This window comes from Apteryx rowi, unplaced genomic scaffold, assembly GCF_003343035.1.
Source record: "Apteryx rowi isolate R43461 unplaced genomic scaffold, aptRow1 scaffold_1, whole genome shotgun sequence".
In the NCBI taxonomy this organism is placed as follows: Eukaryota; Metazoa; Chordata; class Aves; order Apterygiformes; family Apterygidae; genus Apteryx; species Apteryx rowi.
Window position 1 is genome coordinate 1,203,145 of NW_020447196.1, and position 20,297 is coordinate 1,223,441.

Here is a 20,297-nt window from a genome sequence, read left to right on the forward strand (position 1 = left end):
GAGCCCCGCGCTGCAGCCGCGGGGCGGGTCGAGCCCCGCGCGTCGCTGCCGACCGCTCGCCGGCGAAGGCCGCTGCCGAGGCCGCCTCGCCTCTGCCTTGTGCGGCGCAGCGACCTTTCGCCGCCGCCGCCGCCCGGGAGCCGCCGCCTCGTGCGGTGCCCGCTCCCCGGAGCGGCTGCCGCCGCGTCGCGGCCTCTCTTCCTGTTGTTCCTCCTCTCTTCTCTTTTTCGGTTTCTGATAGTCGCGGTTGCGTCTCGATTCCCGGCACGCCAGATTATGTTCTCGTAACGTTAATACGAGAAGCTGCTAGCTGAGCTGTTTAGTTTTGAAGAAAAACAGTATTAAATCGTCTGTGCTCTRTTGTGTACCGGTGTTTATATGCAGTACGTAATTGTTGCCTTTGCAGTCTGTCCTTGGGATGTGGATTAAATATTGTGTTCCTTTTGCTGGGTAGTGTAATAAATGTGTTATGGCAAAGGATTTGTGTGTGGCATGCAGAATTGTTTGTTCTATACCCTAGTGTTGTTTAGTAACTATATAATTTACTAAAAATATAAACTTAGTGATTTATACGATGCAATTTGTCTTTTGGATGACTAATGTGCTTAAGGCTAGTCGGAAGACTGTTCAGTCACGTTGTTTTTTTCATGGAGTATTTTAAAAGCAGCAAAATTGAGACCTTCACTGCAATTTCTACCATATGATCAACATCTGTAGATAGTTTTGTGAGCTGTTGTTCTAGTGGTTGTTTATGCCTTGCTGCAGTTTTTTTATGTGTACAAAGTGTGGAGTTATTTACACTTAAACATTAACAACAGTTGCTTTGGATTGTTACCATGTTATGTGCTTGTCTTCATTTAGGCTTTTTACTTCTAACGATGTTACTAATAAAAATAGGCCAGTCTGCTACAGCAGCGCGCCCTTACTGGGACAGCGGCACAGCACTGCAAAAGGCTGTTGTGGGGCTCAGAGTGTGGGGAGGTTTTTAAATTTAATCATGTGAAACAAATTTCTGTTACTAATTCCTGAAACTTTACTGGTATACACTTTTTTAAAAACTGTATAAAAAACCCCCCTCTTAACTCTTTCTTTACTTACTAAGGTTTTAAAAAGTCAGCTTATTTGTTCTGACTTGCATTTATTTTTTCAGCATTTCTACTCATCCTGGAGTAGTTTGAAATATTAAGCTGTGTGTGGGTATCCTTTCATGTTTTAAGCAATAGATGAACCACTGCAAATGCTCCCATGTTAAACTCATCACTGAAGTTCTGTTTCTGGGAAAAGAAAGTTATGTGCCAAGTTCTGGTATTTTGGTTGATGAAAGATGAAATTAAAATGAGTGAAGAGAAGTTGAATGTGGAAGTTTTTGTTTTTATTAATTTTTTTATCTAAAGTGGATGTTAAACCACCAACAATAGGAAGGGCAAGTAAGTAAATATTATAGACTTTTTAAGCTGATGCCAAAAACTTTCACTTTGTTCTGCACTTTAAAGCTAAAATAGGTGATATGCGTATGTCAGCACAGAATTTCTATGTTAGCAACTATTCCCTGGCAAATGGGGAACTGTGTGTGTGTGTCCTGCCTTGGCACAAAGGTTGTTCACAGGGCCTTGTTTTCAAGTGCCAAGTGTTTTCAGAGAGGGCAAGAAACTAAAACCTTGCCCTACTACAGTTAGACCTCAAAGCTTCCTATGAAAGTGAGGAGGTTATTTGCCCCAGAACATGTATCTCATGCTAGTAGTCAGCCCTCTGCAGAATATGCCAAAGTATTTGTGTGACTCTTAAGTGATTGCGTCCTATACTGGCATTTCTTAAATTCTTCCGTAAACAAGGGCTTTGCGTTTGTTTCTGATTTTTGGGCTGCCAGTGGTATGCCTGKAAATAGTTATACTCCAATATTTGTGGCTGTGTAATATTGAGTAACACTTCTTATGCTTTTAAACTCTTTCTGCTGTCATTTAGATGAAATGTAAAAGTCATTTAAACTTATAAAAAGTGTAATTTAGATGATGTTTTCAAAAACAAAGAACAGCATCAGGAAACTAGGGAGCCTGAAGYACTGGCATTCAATCAGAAGAAATAGTTACCACTCCTTAATTTAGCTTCAGGTAATCTCTCTTCTATGAGAAACTCCCCCCCCCCCCCCAAAAAAAAAAAAAAAAGTTGAACAGGGTAAAATAGTGTTTGCAAGACTATGTGCCCTTACTTAATAATTTCGTTACAGGGTGTAATTGCGGTTTGCCTGACAGCCTAGGTCTTCTTCAAAGGATAATGGACATCCTTCAATAAGTAAGCCCCTTCCCACCTAATCCCCCAAAATGACACACATGTTCGCATGCCAAACGGTGTTACACTAGAACAGAACTTGTTCTGTTAAACACTGTAAACGCACTGAATGATATTGGGTCTGCTCCTACCTCCTATTTCTTTCTAGGCTGAGCTGGAAAGGTAATTAATGAAGAGACCCTAGCGTTGAAAATAGGATTAGAATGGAGCTCCTATATCACCTGAACACTGCAGGTGAACTCTCTGCTAGACAGTGTTCTTTGCTACTCTTATGCTGACATATGAATAAGGAGATAAGCATGCACACAAGTCCTGCTAAATTCTGAGTTTTAAGGTTAAGTAAACCTTGATTAGGAGTGTTTTTATTAAGTCAGTGTCTCTATAAAGGGAATTAAAACATTCTCTAGTTAGTTAAAAATTGCATCGAAAGTCTATCTGTAAGCTGTTCATAAAGTGAAATACAGGAGTTACAGGTGTGCTACAGAAAACAAAATAGTTTGTTTTTTCTGAGTTCCTCTTCACAAATTCATGTACTAGTTTGGCATTTGTTTTTCTAGCCAGTAGAACATTGGGACTTTATTCTTCTGTATGTCTGGTAAAATGCTGTTATTCAGCAGACAGTCATCATTCTTTACTCCTGTTTGTTTCAGTGAGCATTGGTAAACCTGTAGAGACCTGTCTTAAAGACTTACATTTGAGAATGTACCTTCTTCTTTCCCCCTCTTCTCTCTTCCTGCTGTCCTGCTTCAACATGACTTTGCTTTAATGTGTGTTATGTTAATCTCTTCCAGATCTCTGTTTATGCTTGCTTTGATTTGTATTTTCAGTCTTAAACCTAATCAAAGCAATATGGGGTGTTTCTTACTACTTTAAAAGATTCACTTACAGCCAAGATCTTTCAGAAGGTAATGAGGCTTGTAATTTATCAGCATTATTCTTTTTAATTGCTCTGAGTAAGGATTTTGTAATTTTTTCATTAAGTGTGTCATTTCCAGATTTTCGCATACGGTTTTAAACTTTCTTATRCTGGGGTAATTTACTGTTCCTTGCTGCTCAGCTGATTAGGAGAAGCACTGTTGTGTCTCAGACTCTTCAATCTGCAGTCAGCTTTTGACTAGCTGTGGATGGATTATTTGCATTTTGGATTAACTACATCCTTTTCTACCTCAGTGGCCCTGTCTGCAACAGAGTTGTAGAATCTGGTACAAATACATCTGTTTTGCATCAGGCCGTATTTTGCCTGCTGTTTAAGGCTGCTCCTACTCTCTAAAGGAGTCCGTTTCAAATATTTCTAAAGGTGAATGTATTCAATATGTACTGACAGTTTTAACTCATGGGTTGTTTGTTTTTTCTGTTGTAGTTAGGGGAAGCAAAAGTGGGAATGTCTTACTGCTTTGACCAGGGATATTTTTTGGAAGAGAAATTCTATTACTATTCTAACTCACCCTTGCATTCTTGCTTTCCACTTCTACCCTCCCCTTCCTGACAGCCTGGAGAAAAGGGCTTGTACTGTGATAACTAATACAGAGTGGTCAGAACAGCTATATACGTCAAGCTTAACTGCGAGCAACTGTATTAAGGAGAGCCTTGGTGGGTGATTCATAGCTGAACCTGTTTCTACCACATTTGAATGCAACTGTATAATAGTGTAGGCCATAGTTTTGCAGTACAAGCAGAATTTAAAGAGGTATCTCTGAGAATGCAAAGGCAAGTTACTAGGGTGTGGTGTGTTGTTCTTTTTCTTTTTTTTCTTTCCCCTTCATTGGACAGGAACTCTGTGATATCTTGAAATGATTTGAAATATATTTGTATTTTTTGTTTTCCCAGGTTCCTGTTGCATGTAAATCGTGTCCCTGTGGCTACATATTTATTAGTCGAAAACTCTTGCATGCTAAACGTGCTGAGAGATCGCCACCCATCTCAGGTAATATTTATGAAGATGAAGAAGACGACTGCTCTTTCCCTTTGTTTCTTGGAAGCAAAAGATACAGTATTTTACTTCTTTACTTCTTTGTGTAAATTTTGACTTTTGTCAGTTCATTTTCTTTTGAATGTGTGCATAGCAGACTTTAAGATATTAATCTTTCTTGAATTCTGAAGAAAATGCTGGTCTTCAGTCGTACTTCCTTTGCACCTGTTGGCATTTATTCTGTGTGTGCTCTAGCTGCTCACATTGGTCATTGTGCAAAATAATTCTATAGTGAAAGCTCTCTGTAAATCCTGTTTTGAAGATAAATATCTAGAGATGCCAAAGGGATCAGATTTGAGAGTACACGCTGATTGAAACTGGGTTTTCTGAGAGTAGTAAAAAAACAAAAAACAAAAAACTTTTTTTGAGATTATACTGAATGGTACTTATTCACGAACACCAGAATGGTACTTTGTGTATAAAACTGGTAGTATGTTTAGTTTGAAACTGGGTAGATCTTGCTTTTCTCTGCATGGTTAAATTAAAAATAGTGCATTTTGTGTGTCCACCTTGCATGGTTTTTGTTGTTGATTTGTTTGCCAAGGAATTGGTAGAATATGCATTCTGGCATGATTAACACTCTCCCTTATGTTCCTTTTTTATCAGTTCTTCCAGTGCCAGCAGGAATTAGTTGGAACAAATGTCTATCGGGGAAGATGTTTTTAAAAAAAAAAAAATCTTTTTTTTTTTTTTTTTTAATCTGTGAAGTCTACAAAATGGAGGCTAAGAAACTTTGATATTCTGTATCACTGTTTCGAGGGTACTTGTAGCTTATGTGCTGGTAGGAATTATATGAAGTTATGTTAAATATCTGAATTTTCAAGCAGGAGGAAGTCAAGCAATATCTGTGGAACTGTCTTGAAGAGTTGGCCAATTTTGTTCCCCCCTCCCTAGTTCTTTTATTTGAAAGCTGATGAAGTAGTTACCAAATTAAAGGCCACACTCTGGTAGAGCAAAGCTCTTGTATAATTCAGCCTTACACATGGGGACTACCACTTTTGTATTGACACTAGTCACATGTTACCTTGCTGTCTAGTTCATAGCCTGTGTCCTATGCAAGATAAATCACAGCAGAAACAGAAGGAAAACTCCTCCAGAGGAAGATATGTATGAAGACCATGTATGTCTATGTGTTCACAAGTGTAACTGCAGCTTGTTCTAAATAAGGTTGTTCCAGTGTTTATGACAATATAACTATTGCAGAATGATATTATGAACTTGTGAATATGCAACTAGCCTGTATTAAGTAGTGTGCTATGGTGGCTATATTATTTTTCAATACCCGAGTTCATTAATCCATAGTTAACTTGCAAGTGCGACTAATGTAAATACTCTTTCTTCGACTATGATGTGTAGGAAGACAATATACCTCTTCAGCATCAAGCAAAATAAGGCCTTGTCTGAGGCTAGTGTTGGAGGAGGGTGTCTGCTGTGTAATGTAGCATCTCCTGGCAGCATCAGTGAATAAGCATCTTTGTTTCTGTGACCGTGGGAGTGGTTTCAATGTCCATGTCAGAAGACGGACATTTAGATGAAAATTTTTACTGTTCACCTATATGGTAAACGGATTTTTTTTTTTTTTTCAGGCTAGCAGGAATGGATGCAATGGGCTGTGCTGACAGCTGTTATCTATAGTTTTTTACATCTTGTTATGGGAAACTAAGCATTTCTTGTATACTAGCAAATGTTTCCTGTTGCAAAATGTTTTGTGCATTGAAGTAATTAAAGATTTAACCTCTAATCAAGAAGTGGAGTGTCATTCTGCATCTGACACCTTAATTTCTGCGTGGATATTGTGCAGATGTGGTCACTTTCTCAAGGTATAGGCATCTAACCACTTTTGATAAGATATTTAAAGAAAAAGTTGTTGGGTGGGGCAAGCACTAAGAATAAGTTAACAACAAAGATGACAACAATCCTAGATCATACAATCTCTGTTCATTTGTGCAGAAAACAAGAGTGAGGCCAAAAGGAGACGGACAGAGAGAGTTAAGCGAGAGAAGATAAATTCTGCAGTAAATAAAGATTTAGAAAACCGAAAGAGATCAAGGTCTAACAGCCATTCAGATCATAGCAGACGAGGAAGAGGAAGACCTAAGAGCGCCTCAGCCAAAAAGCATGAGGAAGAAAGAGGTATGAGAATTGGAGAAAAATGTTTGTTGGGTTTTCTTTTTGTATGAAAATTTCTTTTTTTCTTTCTTTTTTTTGCCTTTATGTTGTCAATAAACCTTTATACTATTCAAGTAATTTAAGTAACTAGACTAGTTCAGTTGCTACCTGATATCTTAATATGGGGGAGTGACTCTCGTATCTGTAGAGACCTCTGGTTTTCCTGTGCAGATTCAGACAGGTATTTGGGTATCATGGATAGTCAGCTCGTATCCTTAGAACAAAAAGCTGTAGTAGACATCTCTTTATTAAAAACCCAATGGCCATTTGTATGCTACTGTGCATAAACTGATTGTCTGTAGGAATTTGGAGTGTATTCTTGGGGTTTTTTTCCATCTTGTGATGAACTTTTGGTTAACTGTGTAAGCTGTTTTATTTCTCTGAAGTGACACATGTGGGTCACTCCCAAAGGTAGGATACCAGCCTGTATCAGGTCTGTGACTTCTTTCATAGTATAGGGTTGTATGTTAAGCCTCTTCCCATGAGATCTCTGTATTCTCCCAATTTTGTTTCATTATGGCATATCAGAAGATGGTGTTTCATTGGGGATTGCTGCAAGAGCCAGTGTAATGGTTTTATGGTGTTTGTAGTGTCTGAAGAGAGCTAATTACAAAGAACTGAATCAGTATTTTTAGATACCAGATCAAGTTTCAACCTGTAACATGAAAGCTATTTGATTGTAGTGCTTAATGGCATGTTTTTGTTTTGTTTTTGCTTTGTTTGCTTGAGGTACCACTGCTCTGTCTCAGAAAGACAAAAAAGATAAGTTGTCTGTTAGTGTCCTTTTTAGGCAATCCAGTTCGTTGTTCTGAGCTCCTTGAAACCTAAGTGAGACCAAAGCTTTAAAAAAAAAAAGGGCAGACATCTTGGGCCACTACTGTGACCTGAATTATTATCTCTTATTTCTACAAAATAATACTTTTGGGGAAAGAACGCCTCCTTGCTGATTAAGGTTCCTTGTGACCTGTGCACTCAAGTCACCTTAATGTAATGTATCCTGTGTTGGATCAGTTACTGTTTTGAATCTTAAGATAAAGAGGCTTACTACATACACTAGAGTGATTTTGAAGCCCTTCAAGCATGTGGTTAAGACTTTATGATCCCTATTTATTAGGAGCCTATTGGCATTGCATATGCTATCTCTGGTTTTGGAGGTATTAATTTTAGCCCTAAATAATTAATCCAAAACTTGGCATAGACTTAAAAGAGCTGAAAGGCAGATGGGGGTGGGGGAATAGGTTTCATATAAATATTCATAAGATCTTTTCTTAAAACTACTGAAACCTTAGTGTRTCCTGTGCTGCTATAACTCAGAAATGCATTCCCCCCTGCCACCTTATTTATTTGGGAAGAAAAATGGATTCTTATCCATGTTGAAAGGTGGGTTTCTTTAATTCATAATGTTTCAAATGCAAATTTTTGTATCCCTGCTGTAATATAAATCTGTTCTTTCTTAAAGCTTATCTACTATTAGAAACATTTWAAAAAAAATCCAAWTTTTAATTAGTGTGTTTTTTCTCTAGAAAGAGGAGTTAAATTTGATTTCCATATGTTTTTTGGGTGGCAAGTGTTTTACTATGGTAGGAATATACGTATGATGTCTGATGTCCTCATTGTTGCATATGGATGTATTTAACTTCACAGAATACAGAGCTTTCCTATTATTATTGTCTTCATCCATATGCACCTATTGGATCATTTTTAGACTTTTTAGTGTCGGTCTAGCTTCGGCCTGAAAATTCCCGCAAGCTTTTTGGGCTGCCCTATAAAAGTAAACTTTCTTTCCTTTCCTCTGAAAAAGAGGAAGGCAACCTCCCAGGCAATCAAAAGAAAAGATCCCCCTGTTGTAGTGCGTGGTTTTTAGTCTTTGAAAAGCAAGAATTTGAAAGCATGAGTGATATTTAGAAAACATTGTTTTCCTACCCAAAAATAGGCTGACTGTTTTTGACCTCTTGTCCAACACATGACTCTGTGCCAGTGCTCTGAGGTGGAAAACTGGAAGTACAGGTATAATGTGGTCCTTGGATAAGTGTGTGGTGGTTGGTTCAGTTGGTTTGGTTTGGTGTTTTTTTGGGGGAGTCTTGGTGGGGTATTTTTGTGAGTGTTTTTTTTGTTGGTTGTTGGTTGTTTTTTGTTTTTTATCTCAGAAGGTTGCCTTCATCTTCTTGTCTGTCCTACTGGTCGTAGGACTATTGCTGTTTTTTCCTCAACTTTCTCTGTGAAGCTGGTGCAGAACTTGGGTTCATGCCCATTTGTAATATATTTGCTCCTAACCAGTATAGTCCACCTTATTGGTTAGGAATAAGTTGGCTTAGGATATGTTTCTTTCTTTGACTTATTTCAGGTTATGTCAGGCTGTGTGTGTGCAGACAACTGTTCTGGTTCTTGGGTAGACTTAGAAAAACAATTTGTGTGTGTGTGTATATATATATGTATGGCTGTCTTGGCTATAAAAATGAATTCAGTGGAGAACCCCTCATTTTGTAAGCAATTACTGTAAAACAAATTAACATTGATTTCTCTTTTTTATGTGGCTTATAAAATTGGCTTAACTACTATGTGTGAAGTAGTTTGTGCTGACTTTTAGAAATATTCTTCTTTTGGCAAACCTGTGGCTAGATAGTGTTATGTAAAAACATGCTAAGCAACTTTAATACTTCTACTCCGATTAATGTAGTTCTTGTGACTCATATTGCTAGTCCTTGTATCAGTCTGCATAATACTGAGAATTGGCTCCAGAGTGCAAAGCATTTGTTTAATGCTGTGCTTTGAGTATATTATTTTCTTGCCTATTTTATTTTTCTGCGGTATATTGGATGCCCCTTCCTTGCCACTAGAGTTTGTGTTCCTCTCCTCTCCCTGAGAGGATTTAAAAAGAGGACAGTGCTTGCAAACCTGTCAAACGTTTGGTTCCTGGTGCCTCTTAGACTTCTGCAATGCATGATCCATTTGTAGATGAATGACAGGTGGACAGAGAATACTTGAATTACACACAAGCACACAAGCGCAGATAACGCATCCGTTTGTAGACTACCCAGCAGTGAAAATTTCCTTCCCAAAGACACCCATGACATCTGTAGCTTTGCTTCACTGCTTGTGCCATGCTCTTTTGCATGCATGGCATAGCCTGTTCCCAGTTATGTCTGTGCCTTTGAGTAGTTCTTTTGTATCTCTCATGACTGGCTCACCTTAGAGTGAAAAGCTGCAAGATTCAACAACAGTTAAGAAGAATGGGGGAAGAAAAAGGGCTTTTCAAAATAAACTTTTTACTGCAGATTTAGTAGAGGGAGATGTCTGGGAGGAGGAAGGAGGAAGCTGATGTAGATCAAGAGGGTATGGCAGAATGCTGGGACCCAAAAAAGAGTGCTCCCTATATCGTGTTTCATGGTGATGTGATGACCCTGGAAAATAAGGACTTCTCCCTGCAGGTTTGGCTGATCAGAAATTGTCACTTAATCTTTTTTTTAATCATAAATTCTACAACGTATTTTGAGGAAAATAGGAACACTTGGTTGTAATCTTGTTGTGACGTGTTTTCATTTTGCTCTGTGGGACTATGATATGTAGCTAAGACAGGTTCCCAGGCTGCCTTGTTATCTAGGTAGCAACCTTGACTGTATTACCACCCCCCCCCCCCAAAAAAAAAAACAAACAAAAAACAACACACCCCTAACCTTGTGTGCTGCAGGAAGTGATACTGGTTATTTTACTCTTCTAAGAGGTTGCCCTTGTGAGACCCAATAATCAGAGTGGCCTGGAATTTTATTGAAGTGTACCTSCTACTTCAAGAAGTGAATCTTTATAAAGACATAAAAGTTTTAGTATCCTGATCAAACTTAAGCTGAAGTAATTAAATTCCTTGACCCAACTCTTTCCTTCCCAACAACTTGCAACAGTATCACCCATGCATTTGCTAATGCTTTGTGCGCATTTCAAGTAATTTACTATGCTGGATAGCAAATCCAAACACTTTGAATCCATACAAAATTGATGAGCAGAGGGGAGTCCGTGTTGGGTTTACGTATAGATGACAAGTGTGAGGGCTCTGGGCCAAATGGAAGGAGATCTGGGGAGCCGTGGGACATGTTCCAGAAAGACTGAATATTTTCCATCTAAATAGCCTCTTGTTTGCCTAGCAAAAGACTTTGTATTTTTTATGTCTTACAAAAATGGTACTGTGCCTTTGTAAGGAAGTCTTTTGCTAATAATAGAGAAGTGAGTCAAAACTACTTTCAGACAGGACTGTGAAGCGGAAGGTTTTAATAGCCTCCACAGAAACCATGATATCCTATGAATAGTGTATGATAAAATGTCAACAGTATGCATGCTCTTCACTAGTTATTGCTGAGGGCTGGAATTGTCTTAAGAATGCATAAAACTTGCAAACCTGTGTTAATCCCTGATACTGTTTGATATAAAGATTATATAATATTTTCAATTGATTCTTCAAAGCTGATGTCTCTCAGAAGTAGCCGTTAATTTGGGAGGAGGGAAGGGAAACTTGGTATAATTTCTTTGGCTAATAAGTCTGTGATCTGTTAACAGAAACTGGGAGGGGGAGAGGGAAATAAATATGTGTAATTTGACCTCTAGGGAGAATGTCCATAGTGAAATTCTAATATCACAAAAAAAATCCCTTATTGAGCCAAAAGTTGTTGAAAAGAGGCTTAGCAATGCTTTTTCTGAAGGTGCTGACGTATTCGGGTGGCAGCTGGGTTTGTTTGAATCGGGAAGTTTGAAAAAAGAGGAAGATTTCAGATATGAAAACTGCAAAGGCTTATGCAGAATAACTAGTGTGCACAGTGTCTGTACTCAAAATCACTCCCTGGGCTGCTAATTTGTAAATGGTGGTGTTGGGGGGGAAGGGGCAGAGCAACCTGTGAGTGGACATACAGATACTGATTTGCCTTAAACTACAAGGCAGGACTTGTGGTGAAACTCAGTTTGTAAGTGATTGGTGTTGTGAAGGAATTCTTAAACAGAGGGTTCTGTTTCTGGGTCAAGAGAATTAAATTCTAGATCAGTATTAAACCAAAAGACAGTGGTAAAGGATTTTTCAGTTTCTCTTTGCCGAGTTGTTTAGCATAAGCACTGACTATGCAGGGCTTCAACAAAGGCTGTTGAAATGGTGTTTTTAGCTGTAGAGCAGATAGGCAATGAGATGTGAAGCCTAACCTAAAAATGTTATGAGTGTGGGCCTCTTTGGGGGAATAGCGATGTGATTAGGTGGAGAAGGCAGGTGCTGAGTTCTTTTTTTCCCATGTGTTTTTACGTAATGAGTTGTTCTCAGTCTTCCCATTTCTGTAGAGGCTTGGTCCATCCTTGCAAATATCTTTGCAGGATGTCTCAGAGGAACTTCCTGTGCTTTGTCACTGCTTTTCTCTGCATTCCTGGATATTATGCTACAGGTTTTACTGGGTCAGAGATGAATGACTTGTAGCTGGCCGATTAAACCACAATTACTTACCAGTGCTGACTGTTGTTTACCTACCCATCATTGATTTAGATGTCCTGGTGAAGCAGTCAGCCAGAGTGTGCTGTGGTCAGAAAGTGTGTGTGTGTGTATTAATGAGATGGAGTGGCCTGTCAAGGGAGCATCATGTTGAGATTGTAAATTGGTCCAGGGCGGTATGTTACTTGGATTTAGGGATGGAGCTGTGTAGCCAGCTAGGCACCAGCCTTAAAGCGATGTATATGTTCCTCTTGCTTTCTCAGTGCCTACAAGCCTAGTCGTCAGCTAACAGCCACAATTAAGCTGCTGAAGAAACTGTTTTTTTTTCTTTTCTCCTCCCCCTAATGAATTGTCATCTACCAGTGGCTAGCTAAACTATGATTTTAGATAGACATGATCTAAAGTAAATCATATTTTTAGAAGCACTATTTTCTGGGTTTTGTTATATACTAGAGCATATCTTGTATACTTAAGCGCTGCAGTATGGGAACTTCTTGATGGCTTGCTCTTTACATGCCTGTAGCTTTGAAATAAGCCAACATCATCAGAGAGAAGTTGGGGGCTTTCCCTTGCTCACTGAAGTGTGGGCGTTTCTCTATATCTGGACAAGACTGAAAGTCTGCAGTATAGAAAATGCAAAAAGTATTCGTGATCATGAATTGGGATCCTGACTTCTGCCAATGTATCTGCTGTCTGGTTGTGGACACTATATTTAACCTCTTGGGTTTTTGTTACCTAGATATAGAGTAGGAGTACAACTGTCCGACTTCATGGAGGTATTGTGAAAAACCTGGAGGAACACTGAATACTGTTTTGTGTCAGGAATCARTATAATGTTAGTGACTCATTAATTCTTTGTCATTAAAAAAAGTAGAAATTCAGTCATGCTTTCAAATGACTAATTCAGTGACTCTTCTAGCACATTTGTGTGCCTTCCTCCCTCCTTCCCTCCTACATAAGGGTTGGCTGTCTAACTTCTCTTTTCAATTCCAATGCACCGTTCCACACTATTATAAATTAACTACTGTGTAACTTGCATTCGCTATGGATAATGGAAACAGCTTTTAATAGTGACTTTTTTCTTCTTCTACAGAGAAACAAGAAAAAGAAGTTGACATGTATGCTAACCTTTCAGATGAAAAGGCCTTCGTGTTTTCAGTGGCCTTGGCGGAAATAAACAGAAAAATTATCAATCAAAGACTTATTCTGTAACTTGTAAGCACAATCTGTTGCGTTTATATGCAGAATGGCTAGCATATTTCCAAGGTGTCATGGACTCTCAGGAAGTATGTTGTCTGCACCAACAAGGACCGTAGTATTTCCTGTTAAAATTCTGCTGCTCTTCTTGGAATTCGGATTCTGTCTCTACAAGTCAGAAAGTGTTCTCAAGATTGTGTCTGAAAATCAGAAAGCAGATATGTTTTACACCTTGAAGATGAATGCTAGATGAATGCACAGAGAGACTGCACCCATTCCAGAGCACTTCTTTTAGATTTGCTGCCAGAAATGCAATATTTTAAATACGTTCAGAAATAAATGATTTTTCCTTTAAAAATGTATATTTCAGATTTTTCAGCTATATTACAGTTTACATATGTACAGTTCACCTAACTTTTTAATAAATTGATATTCCAATATTTTATTGAACTGGGAATTAAGTACCTTTATCATATTTAAAGTGTGTTGGTTTTAATCCTCCTTAGAAATCTGGTATTCATCCTAGGGATGAGTGTAGATGGTTGTTTTAATAGATATGATGTAACTGTGATTGGAAGAAAATTCAAACAGTTCCACTTTTGGGGATTATTCTGCTTGATAACTTTAAGAATTCTCTCTGGAAAGGGATTCCCTTGTACATAGAGGGTTGTGAGGTTTTGTTTTTAAATCATATATACTTTTGGGGCTCAGACTCCTGAGGTTTGAGAGCCAAATAGTTGTTTTGTAACTACTCGTTGCTGGGTGTCTGTCTTGTCCAACTGGTAAGCACTTCTTCCCCATTCCCCCATGGTCGATCCTTTACTGGAGAAGGAGAAAAAGTTGCTATCTGTGATATGCATGTACAGCTAGCATATCCTCACTTGATATTCCCAAATGATCAGGGTACAATAGTAGTAGTTTCTGCTCGCATTCAGTTTTTGTAGTCTGTCTTTTAAATGTCTAATTCTTGGGAGTAATGCCTTTGTTGGAATGTTGTAAACACTGGTCTTGTTCTTGCAGAAGTCTACCTGAGTGTGAAAAATGAGCAGCTTAGGTAGAAATGGACCTGGGGAAAGCATTCAACAAAGTAGTCTTTGTTAAAGTGATATAGTGCAACTTGAGCCAAAACTCTTGTATATTAATATTTGCTTTAAAAAGCAAGAACAACAAGAAAAAATTCTAAGCCTCAGATTCTGTAAAATCCTGAGGGAAGAAGTGTGGGAGACAACTACATTCATAAAATCTGACATTATTTTTTTATCTCCTTTTGCTCACTCTTTTCTAAGAAGTGGAATGCGACTAAATATCTTGTTTTTTCTTCAATATTACTCAAATGCTTTTCAGTATGAATTTACATTAATAGTAAGAATTACCTAATAGGGTTCTGCTACAGAACTAATCTCTAGATGGGAGCAGAGGTTTTTATTAATAAAGCCAGTTTATTAAACACTGACTGTTATTACTTACAGTTTAAAGGAAGGAGCTATGTTAGTTTTCAGTTAAGGGACACAAGTTTTCACAAGGGACAGATTACATGCAAATGTTGCAAGCAGAAGAGAAAAAACTGAAAGTGATTTTAAATTTTTAACTCCTAAGGAGTATTTGGGGTCCTCTGTGACATTGGATGAGAGGGATGAGTGTGGAAATGCACTTAAACTGCTAATCTGTTTGTTTTTATTCCAGTAAATGAGGAATTGCAAACACAAGACCTATTTGCCTACGTCGTGTAAACTTCTGCTTTCCAGAACTGTAGCCTGTACTGTAGCCAGATACCAGTAGTAAGGACAAATGAGTAACTCGTAACGATAGAGAGTATGCATCATAACGGCTGTTTGCATGGTAAGTTATTAAAGTCAGAATGACAAAAGGGATGGTTCTAGTTCTCATTTTGAAAACTTAAGATGTGATCAGGTTTATGTTGATCTCATTTCCTGAATGAGATCTATTGTGTAAAAAAGAGATAAAAGGGAAATACTAATCCTGTCTGCTMAGTGCTCCGAGTTGAATTCCTACAGATGCCCCTTTCTTTCTGCTCCTGTATAAAGAATGAAAATTCTTTAAAATAGGTTATCTTCACAGGACTGAAGTTAGGTGGTGTTAGATGTGACAAAATTCAACTTAATGTTTTTAAGTGGCCCCTTCACTGTTAAGCACTGAAAAATACATTCGTACCTTTCTAAAGTGCAAGGTCCTTCCCCCCTGCCCCTCACTGGGAGTGAATCTTGAAATTGTGCTTGAGTTTTCTTTCTGTGTTACTTCCCCTTGTCTTCCCCAGGTCTCTGCTGTCAGCTCTTTCCCAGTTCTGGTCATGCTATTTTTCTTCCCCTGCTGGCTTCAAGTTTCTCAAAGAAAACTGTACTGGAAGCAAGTGGTCTTGAAAGCATGAGGGTGGTTCTTTGCCAGTGGACCAGGCTGAATCTTGCAAAGCAAGAGGCCTGACTTCCCACTGGTCAGAAACAAACTGTTCTTTCCTGTATATACAGGACACTGGCATTCTCCAAAAGCTCTGTGCCTATAGTATCTTAAGACATAAACCTTTTGGGACATGCTTAATGGCTGAACTTGAATGTGTCTTGCACTGTATGAAATATGCAACAACAAGATGGTGTCTCATGAACTCATTGTATGTTAGAGATGATTAACAGATAAACTGGTAAATCGTGTTAGATTGTAGTTGTGAAATGTATTAGATCTCGGTCTACAAAACTGTAAAACAAAGCCAGTGACAGCTAAATTACGTGAGAGTAAAATTCTCTGTGTTGTAGAGTATAGCTGTGCCTGTCCTTAAAGTAACTGTGACTTACCTGGAATTTGCATATTTTCCAAGAAGCAAGAATAAATATGTAATACTTTAGGAAGTTGTTTATGTAATTTTTTGTGCTCCCCTCTAGTTCCAATGTAAGATTTTAGGGCCTACATGCCTTTGAATGTCTGTGTAGTTCAGTTTGGTAACTTAATCTGTTCCATTGCATTTTATAGCATGAGGCTTCACACAGAAAATTCAGCTTCTTCCAGAAAAAGTGAATTAGGCTGGAATTTTTCCATTAATTTGAAAGATTTAAGTACATTACAATTACAAAAATACCACTCTAAGAACTCTGCATGTTGACCTATCTGTCTAGATAAAATTGATGTTGTGAACTGAATAGTTCAGGATTGTACTGGAGAAACTGCCTGTTTAGAAAGCACAGTTTAGCAAGCTCTTTCTGCCACTGCTGTTCCCTCTTTCTGGAGAACAGTGCTTCCTGTGTTTATTTTGCTGTGTAATAGCAGGTCAGAACACCAAGCAGGTTCACAGCTCAAATGCTGGCTTGAGGTTTTGCTGTATTTACTCCATTCTACTACTAGATGGCAGCCTTATTCTAAGGGAAGTTAATATGTATTCAGGTATTCTTACTATTGAGACTAGGAAGAGCACAGTAGTTTTATCTTTCAGTGTACTTTCACTGCAGTTTTTCTTTAGAATGTCACTTGCTTATCTTAAAGTTTAACTTTGGAGCTTAAAAACCTGCTAATGGGTGTTACAAGCTTTCTGTACTGAAAACAGATGGCTTCATCAGTTGTTCTGGGACCCTATCGCTTGAACTCTGGAAACTGGCAACCATGAGTGATCTGTCAAGACCAAAGAACTCCTAACTTTCAGGTGACAATGTAATCAAAAGTGATTTAAGAAAACTTTTCTTCATCACCCCCAAAAGTCATATATGTATGTAAGAATTTTCTTAAATTTTACAAACATCTTGCTGATTTTCTTGTTATTTTCACTCTAATACTGTTATGACTGATTAAAGAAGTTGAAAATGGGACAGGGGAAGGGGAATACCTTGTGGGTTAGCATCACCCTGTGGCTAGTGGCAGGATTTACAGTGAGGGAGAGTAGAGTTCTGAGAGATTTGCTTCAAATGAGGCCCAGGTCCCAACTAAGGTTTTTGGAGTGGTTTTATTTAGGATTTTTTTTTATTTTTATTTTTTTATGTGAAATTGTGATTCATGTAGGCAGCTAGCAGCCCTGTGCCCTTTCCTCTTGTCAAGGATGCTTAGTTTCTTATGCCATAATGGGACACAGTGCTTGCTTTTTTTCCTTTAAGGTATTTATAACCTGTGATAAAAAGTGTAACCAGAAAGCTGTCTTAAACCAAAGTACTGTTTAGTTTAAGTCTTTCTGAATTGCTGCTTTTCAGAATAGGATTCTTCTGTATGTGTGAACCCATGCAGGTTTTCCTGGTGTCCTGTTCTTTATCTCTGTGTGTGTATATATATGTGAATTTTGTTTGAATCAGGAATGTATTTTTGAAGCAAATCTTCTGATAGTCTCTACATCTCATGCTTTTGTTTGCATCATGAAATGGCCTTGGGGAGCATGAACTAGATTCCTTTCAGGAGAAACTAATCTAGAAGATGTGCTGCAACTGCTAGTGGTTGCTTAATTTACAGAACCAGGCTGAGTAAGTGTTGTGTACTGCTGCCTTAACCTATGGTGGATGTTAGGCTCTCAGCACCAGCTGTTTTACTCTACAGATCTCCTATTGCACCTATGTCTTCTTACTGAAAATACAGCACAACAAATGTGAACGGATTTAACCAACACTTTCAGATGAGTCTAAAAGCAATTTATCCTTCTGAGTAGTATTAATGATGCTATCGATGTTCTTCTAGTAGGCATCCTAGTATTTTATTTCACCATGAATAATGGCAGGTATCTTCTAGCAAATCTAAATGTAGCATTTTAAGATGTTACTTCCCCCACACCAAGCTGTCTGCCCCAAATGTCTGTCACATATCCTTTCTGGAGGTTGCTACTCTGGTAGCAGTGGTGGTAGGGCAGCTCTAATAGTAAGTCAAATCATGTTTTTGTCTCCTCTTTGGGCTGTCACTTCCACTCACTAATAGTTACAGGGTTCTAACAGGCTGGCTGCCTCCAGTCATGTCTGATTAAGCCTCCTTTCTGTGGAATAGGAGGAGATTGATTTTTTTGCTGCCTTATGATGCTTTTACATTCTTTGTACACTTTTTTTTTCCCCCCTGTGTTTAGTTGGAACCTAGTTTTTCATTGATCAGACACTGCAGTAATACTGCATATTTTCAGTAGCTATTTTGGTTTGAATTCATAATTAACTGAAACAGTCTGTAAAGTAATGCGCTGAAGAGTGTCAGTTTTTTCATGGTGTTACTTTAAAAAGGTTTGTTTATAGCTGCTGGCTATTGAACTAGATGTGGAATCTAAGTAAAAAGTAAGAAATTGATTAGGCAGAAGGCAATGGACACTGATAAGTCCATGTATTTCTTCTTCCAGAAGAAACCTAAACCTGGTTTCGCTTAAACTGTTCCATTTCAAGCTCAAAACATGGTTCTCATGGATTATTTGGGAGTCATCATGCAACATATCCCCCAGGAAAAAGTTGGGTTGTTTCCCCTGCCCACCCCCAACAAGGTACTTTTCCTGGTAGTTCTTAGCTTTGTACATAAAACCTGAACTCCATCTTTCTTGTAAAAACTACTTTACTGCCTTTAGTCTCCTCCTGTGCAGTTATTTTTCTCCGTCATAGCTTATTCCTAAGGATGAAATCAAAGGATAAGAAATACTATTTTTACTCCTGAACAGTATTGAAGACCCTAAAACTCTGTTAAGAACAAGGAGCGTTCCAGCTAGTAGGAGTTCAAACATTATTAGTGTGGCAACTTTCCAAGTTCCAGTTGTTTTTGTTCTGTGTTGGAATGAACAGCTTTGGAATATTTTAAAATATTTTGCTAATAAAAATCTTCAGACCAAGATCTGGGTTGCTTTATTTCAAGAAGCTGTTGAGCAGAGCGTGTGTGTGTGTGTGCGTGCGTGCGCACGTGCGTGTGCACACCTGTGAGGATGTGTAGTGATTAGCTGCATGGTTGGGTCTGCTGTGTAGGTGGTCTGGGTCCCAGCTCTTGAACCTAAATATCAGGAGAGGAGTGTTTGATCTCAGGTCAGGGAATTGGCTAGAGCAAGAGGTGAACTAGCAGTTCCAGTTTTCAGTAAAAGGTATTAATGATATTGTGTCCCAACATTGATTTTTTTTAATTAGTTTGTCAGAAAAGTAAACTCCATCAATAAACATAGTTTTCAAATACATTACAGACCACCAGCAGTGCAAGGAAAAAAAATATCATTCTGATGTATTAAAAGATTAAGTAATGATGCCTCCTAAAGAGATGCAGTTTATTCACGGCATAGTTCATGAATCTTTAGATCTAGTGTTGCTGTGACATGCACAAGAGGTGCACTAGGTATTTAATCTGTTGTGYAAGTACACTGAGTATCGTAAAGGCAATGCAGGTTTTGTCTTGAACACAAGACATTGTTCAGACATAACCTAGAGTATCTCGTAACTTAATGTTATTAATTGGTATTTGTCAAATCTAGGGCAGGTTGGTGCCTTCGATTAAACTTTGGAGAGATGGCACTGCAATTAATTACTACTTGTGTTTTCAAACAGCTTAACTGCATCTTATCCAAACTGATACTAACCTTGCAAAATGTTCAGTAAACTTTCTGTTTAGTTTTGTATCTCTGCTTTCTCTTTGATTTGGAAGAAGCATTCAAATGCTAGCTCTTTATTTGGAGCCTGATCCTGTAGTTATATTCTCTAATGTTGAAAAAGAAGAAACCCCCCCCCCTTAAATTATGCAAGTGGATGCCCTTACCAAAGTGAACAGACAAATCTGTTTTCAGGTTTGAAGTTGAACATTGAAACTTATTCTTAGGACTTTTTTTATAGTGACAGGTCTTGACATCCAATGAAAGTTTCCAGGAAGATACTTGTAAAACAATCCTTTTGTTTAACTGAACGTTTAAAATGTTGTGAAGTCTTTACAACTCTTAGAGAGGAGTGTTTTGAAAATAGTATTGCAAAGCAATGAAGAGTGGGCTGAATGAAAATTGAGAAGCCTAATTCAGCTGAATACGAATAGCTGCATTATGAAGAATGGTCAATAGCTATCCTGATGTGGAAGAAGTGGTCCCACAGGGTGCAGGGTTGCTCAGAAGTCTAGTCACTTCTCGGTGTATTTGTCTTTCACTGTTGCTCACGCTTGTTTTACAAAGATCTAAGCAAGTCCCTTCCAAAATATTTAGCTTACATTTCTTGGCACTGACCAAATTATGAACTTGGCGACTTGTATGATGTTGCTTACAACACTCATAGTGCTATCTGCTGGCACACAGTTACTTAGCAACAGTGAAGCTCACGTTTA

General features: G+C 38.3%; 1 protein-coding gene across 1 annotated transcript; it reads left to right on the forward strand.

Moving 5' to 3' along the window:
- Positions 1-4,113: 4,113 nt before the first annotated feature.
- CUNH16orf87 (chromosome unknown C16orf87 homolog) lies at positions 4,114-13,523 on the forward strand. Its single transcript, XM_026060386.1, has 4 exons — positions 4,114-4,210; positions 5,842-6,075; positions 6,206-6,388; positions 12,970-13,523. The coding sequence occupies exons 2-4, from the start codon at positions 6,057-6,059 to the stop codon at positions 13,086-13,088; spliced, it is 321 nt and encodes a 106-aa protein (XP_025916171.1). The 5' UTR covers positions 4,114-4,210; positions 5,842-6,056; the 3' UTR covers positions 13,089-13,523.
- Positions 13,524-20,297: the final 6,774 nt, after the last annotated feature.

Excerpts from the sequence above, each read along its gene's own strand:
- CUNH16orf87 (XM_026060386.1), top strand. Across the intron at positions 6,389-12,969 it reads AAAGCATGAGGAAGAAAGAG|AGAAACAAGAAAAAGAAGTT; the intron begins GTATGAGAATTG and ends CTTCTTCTACAG.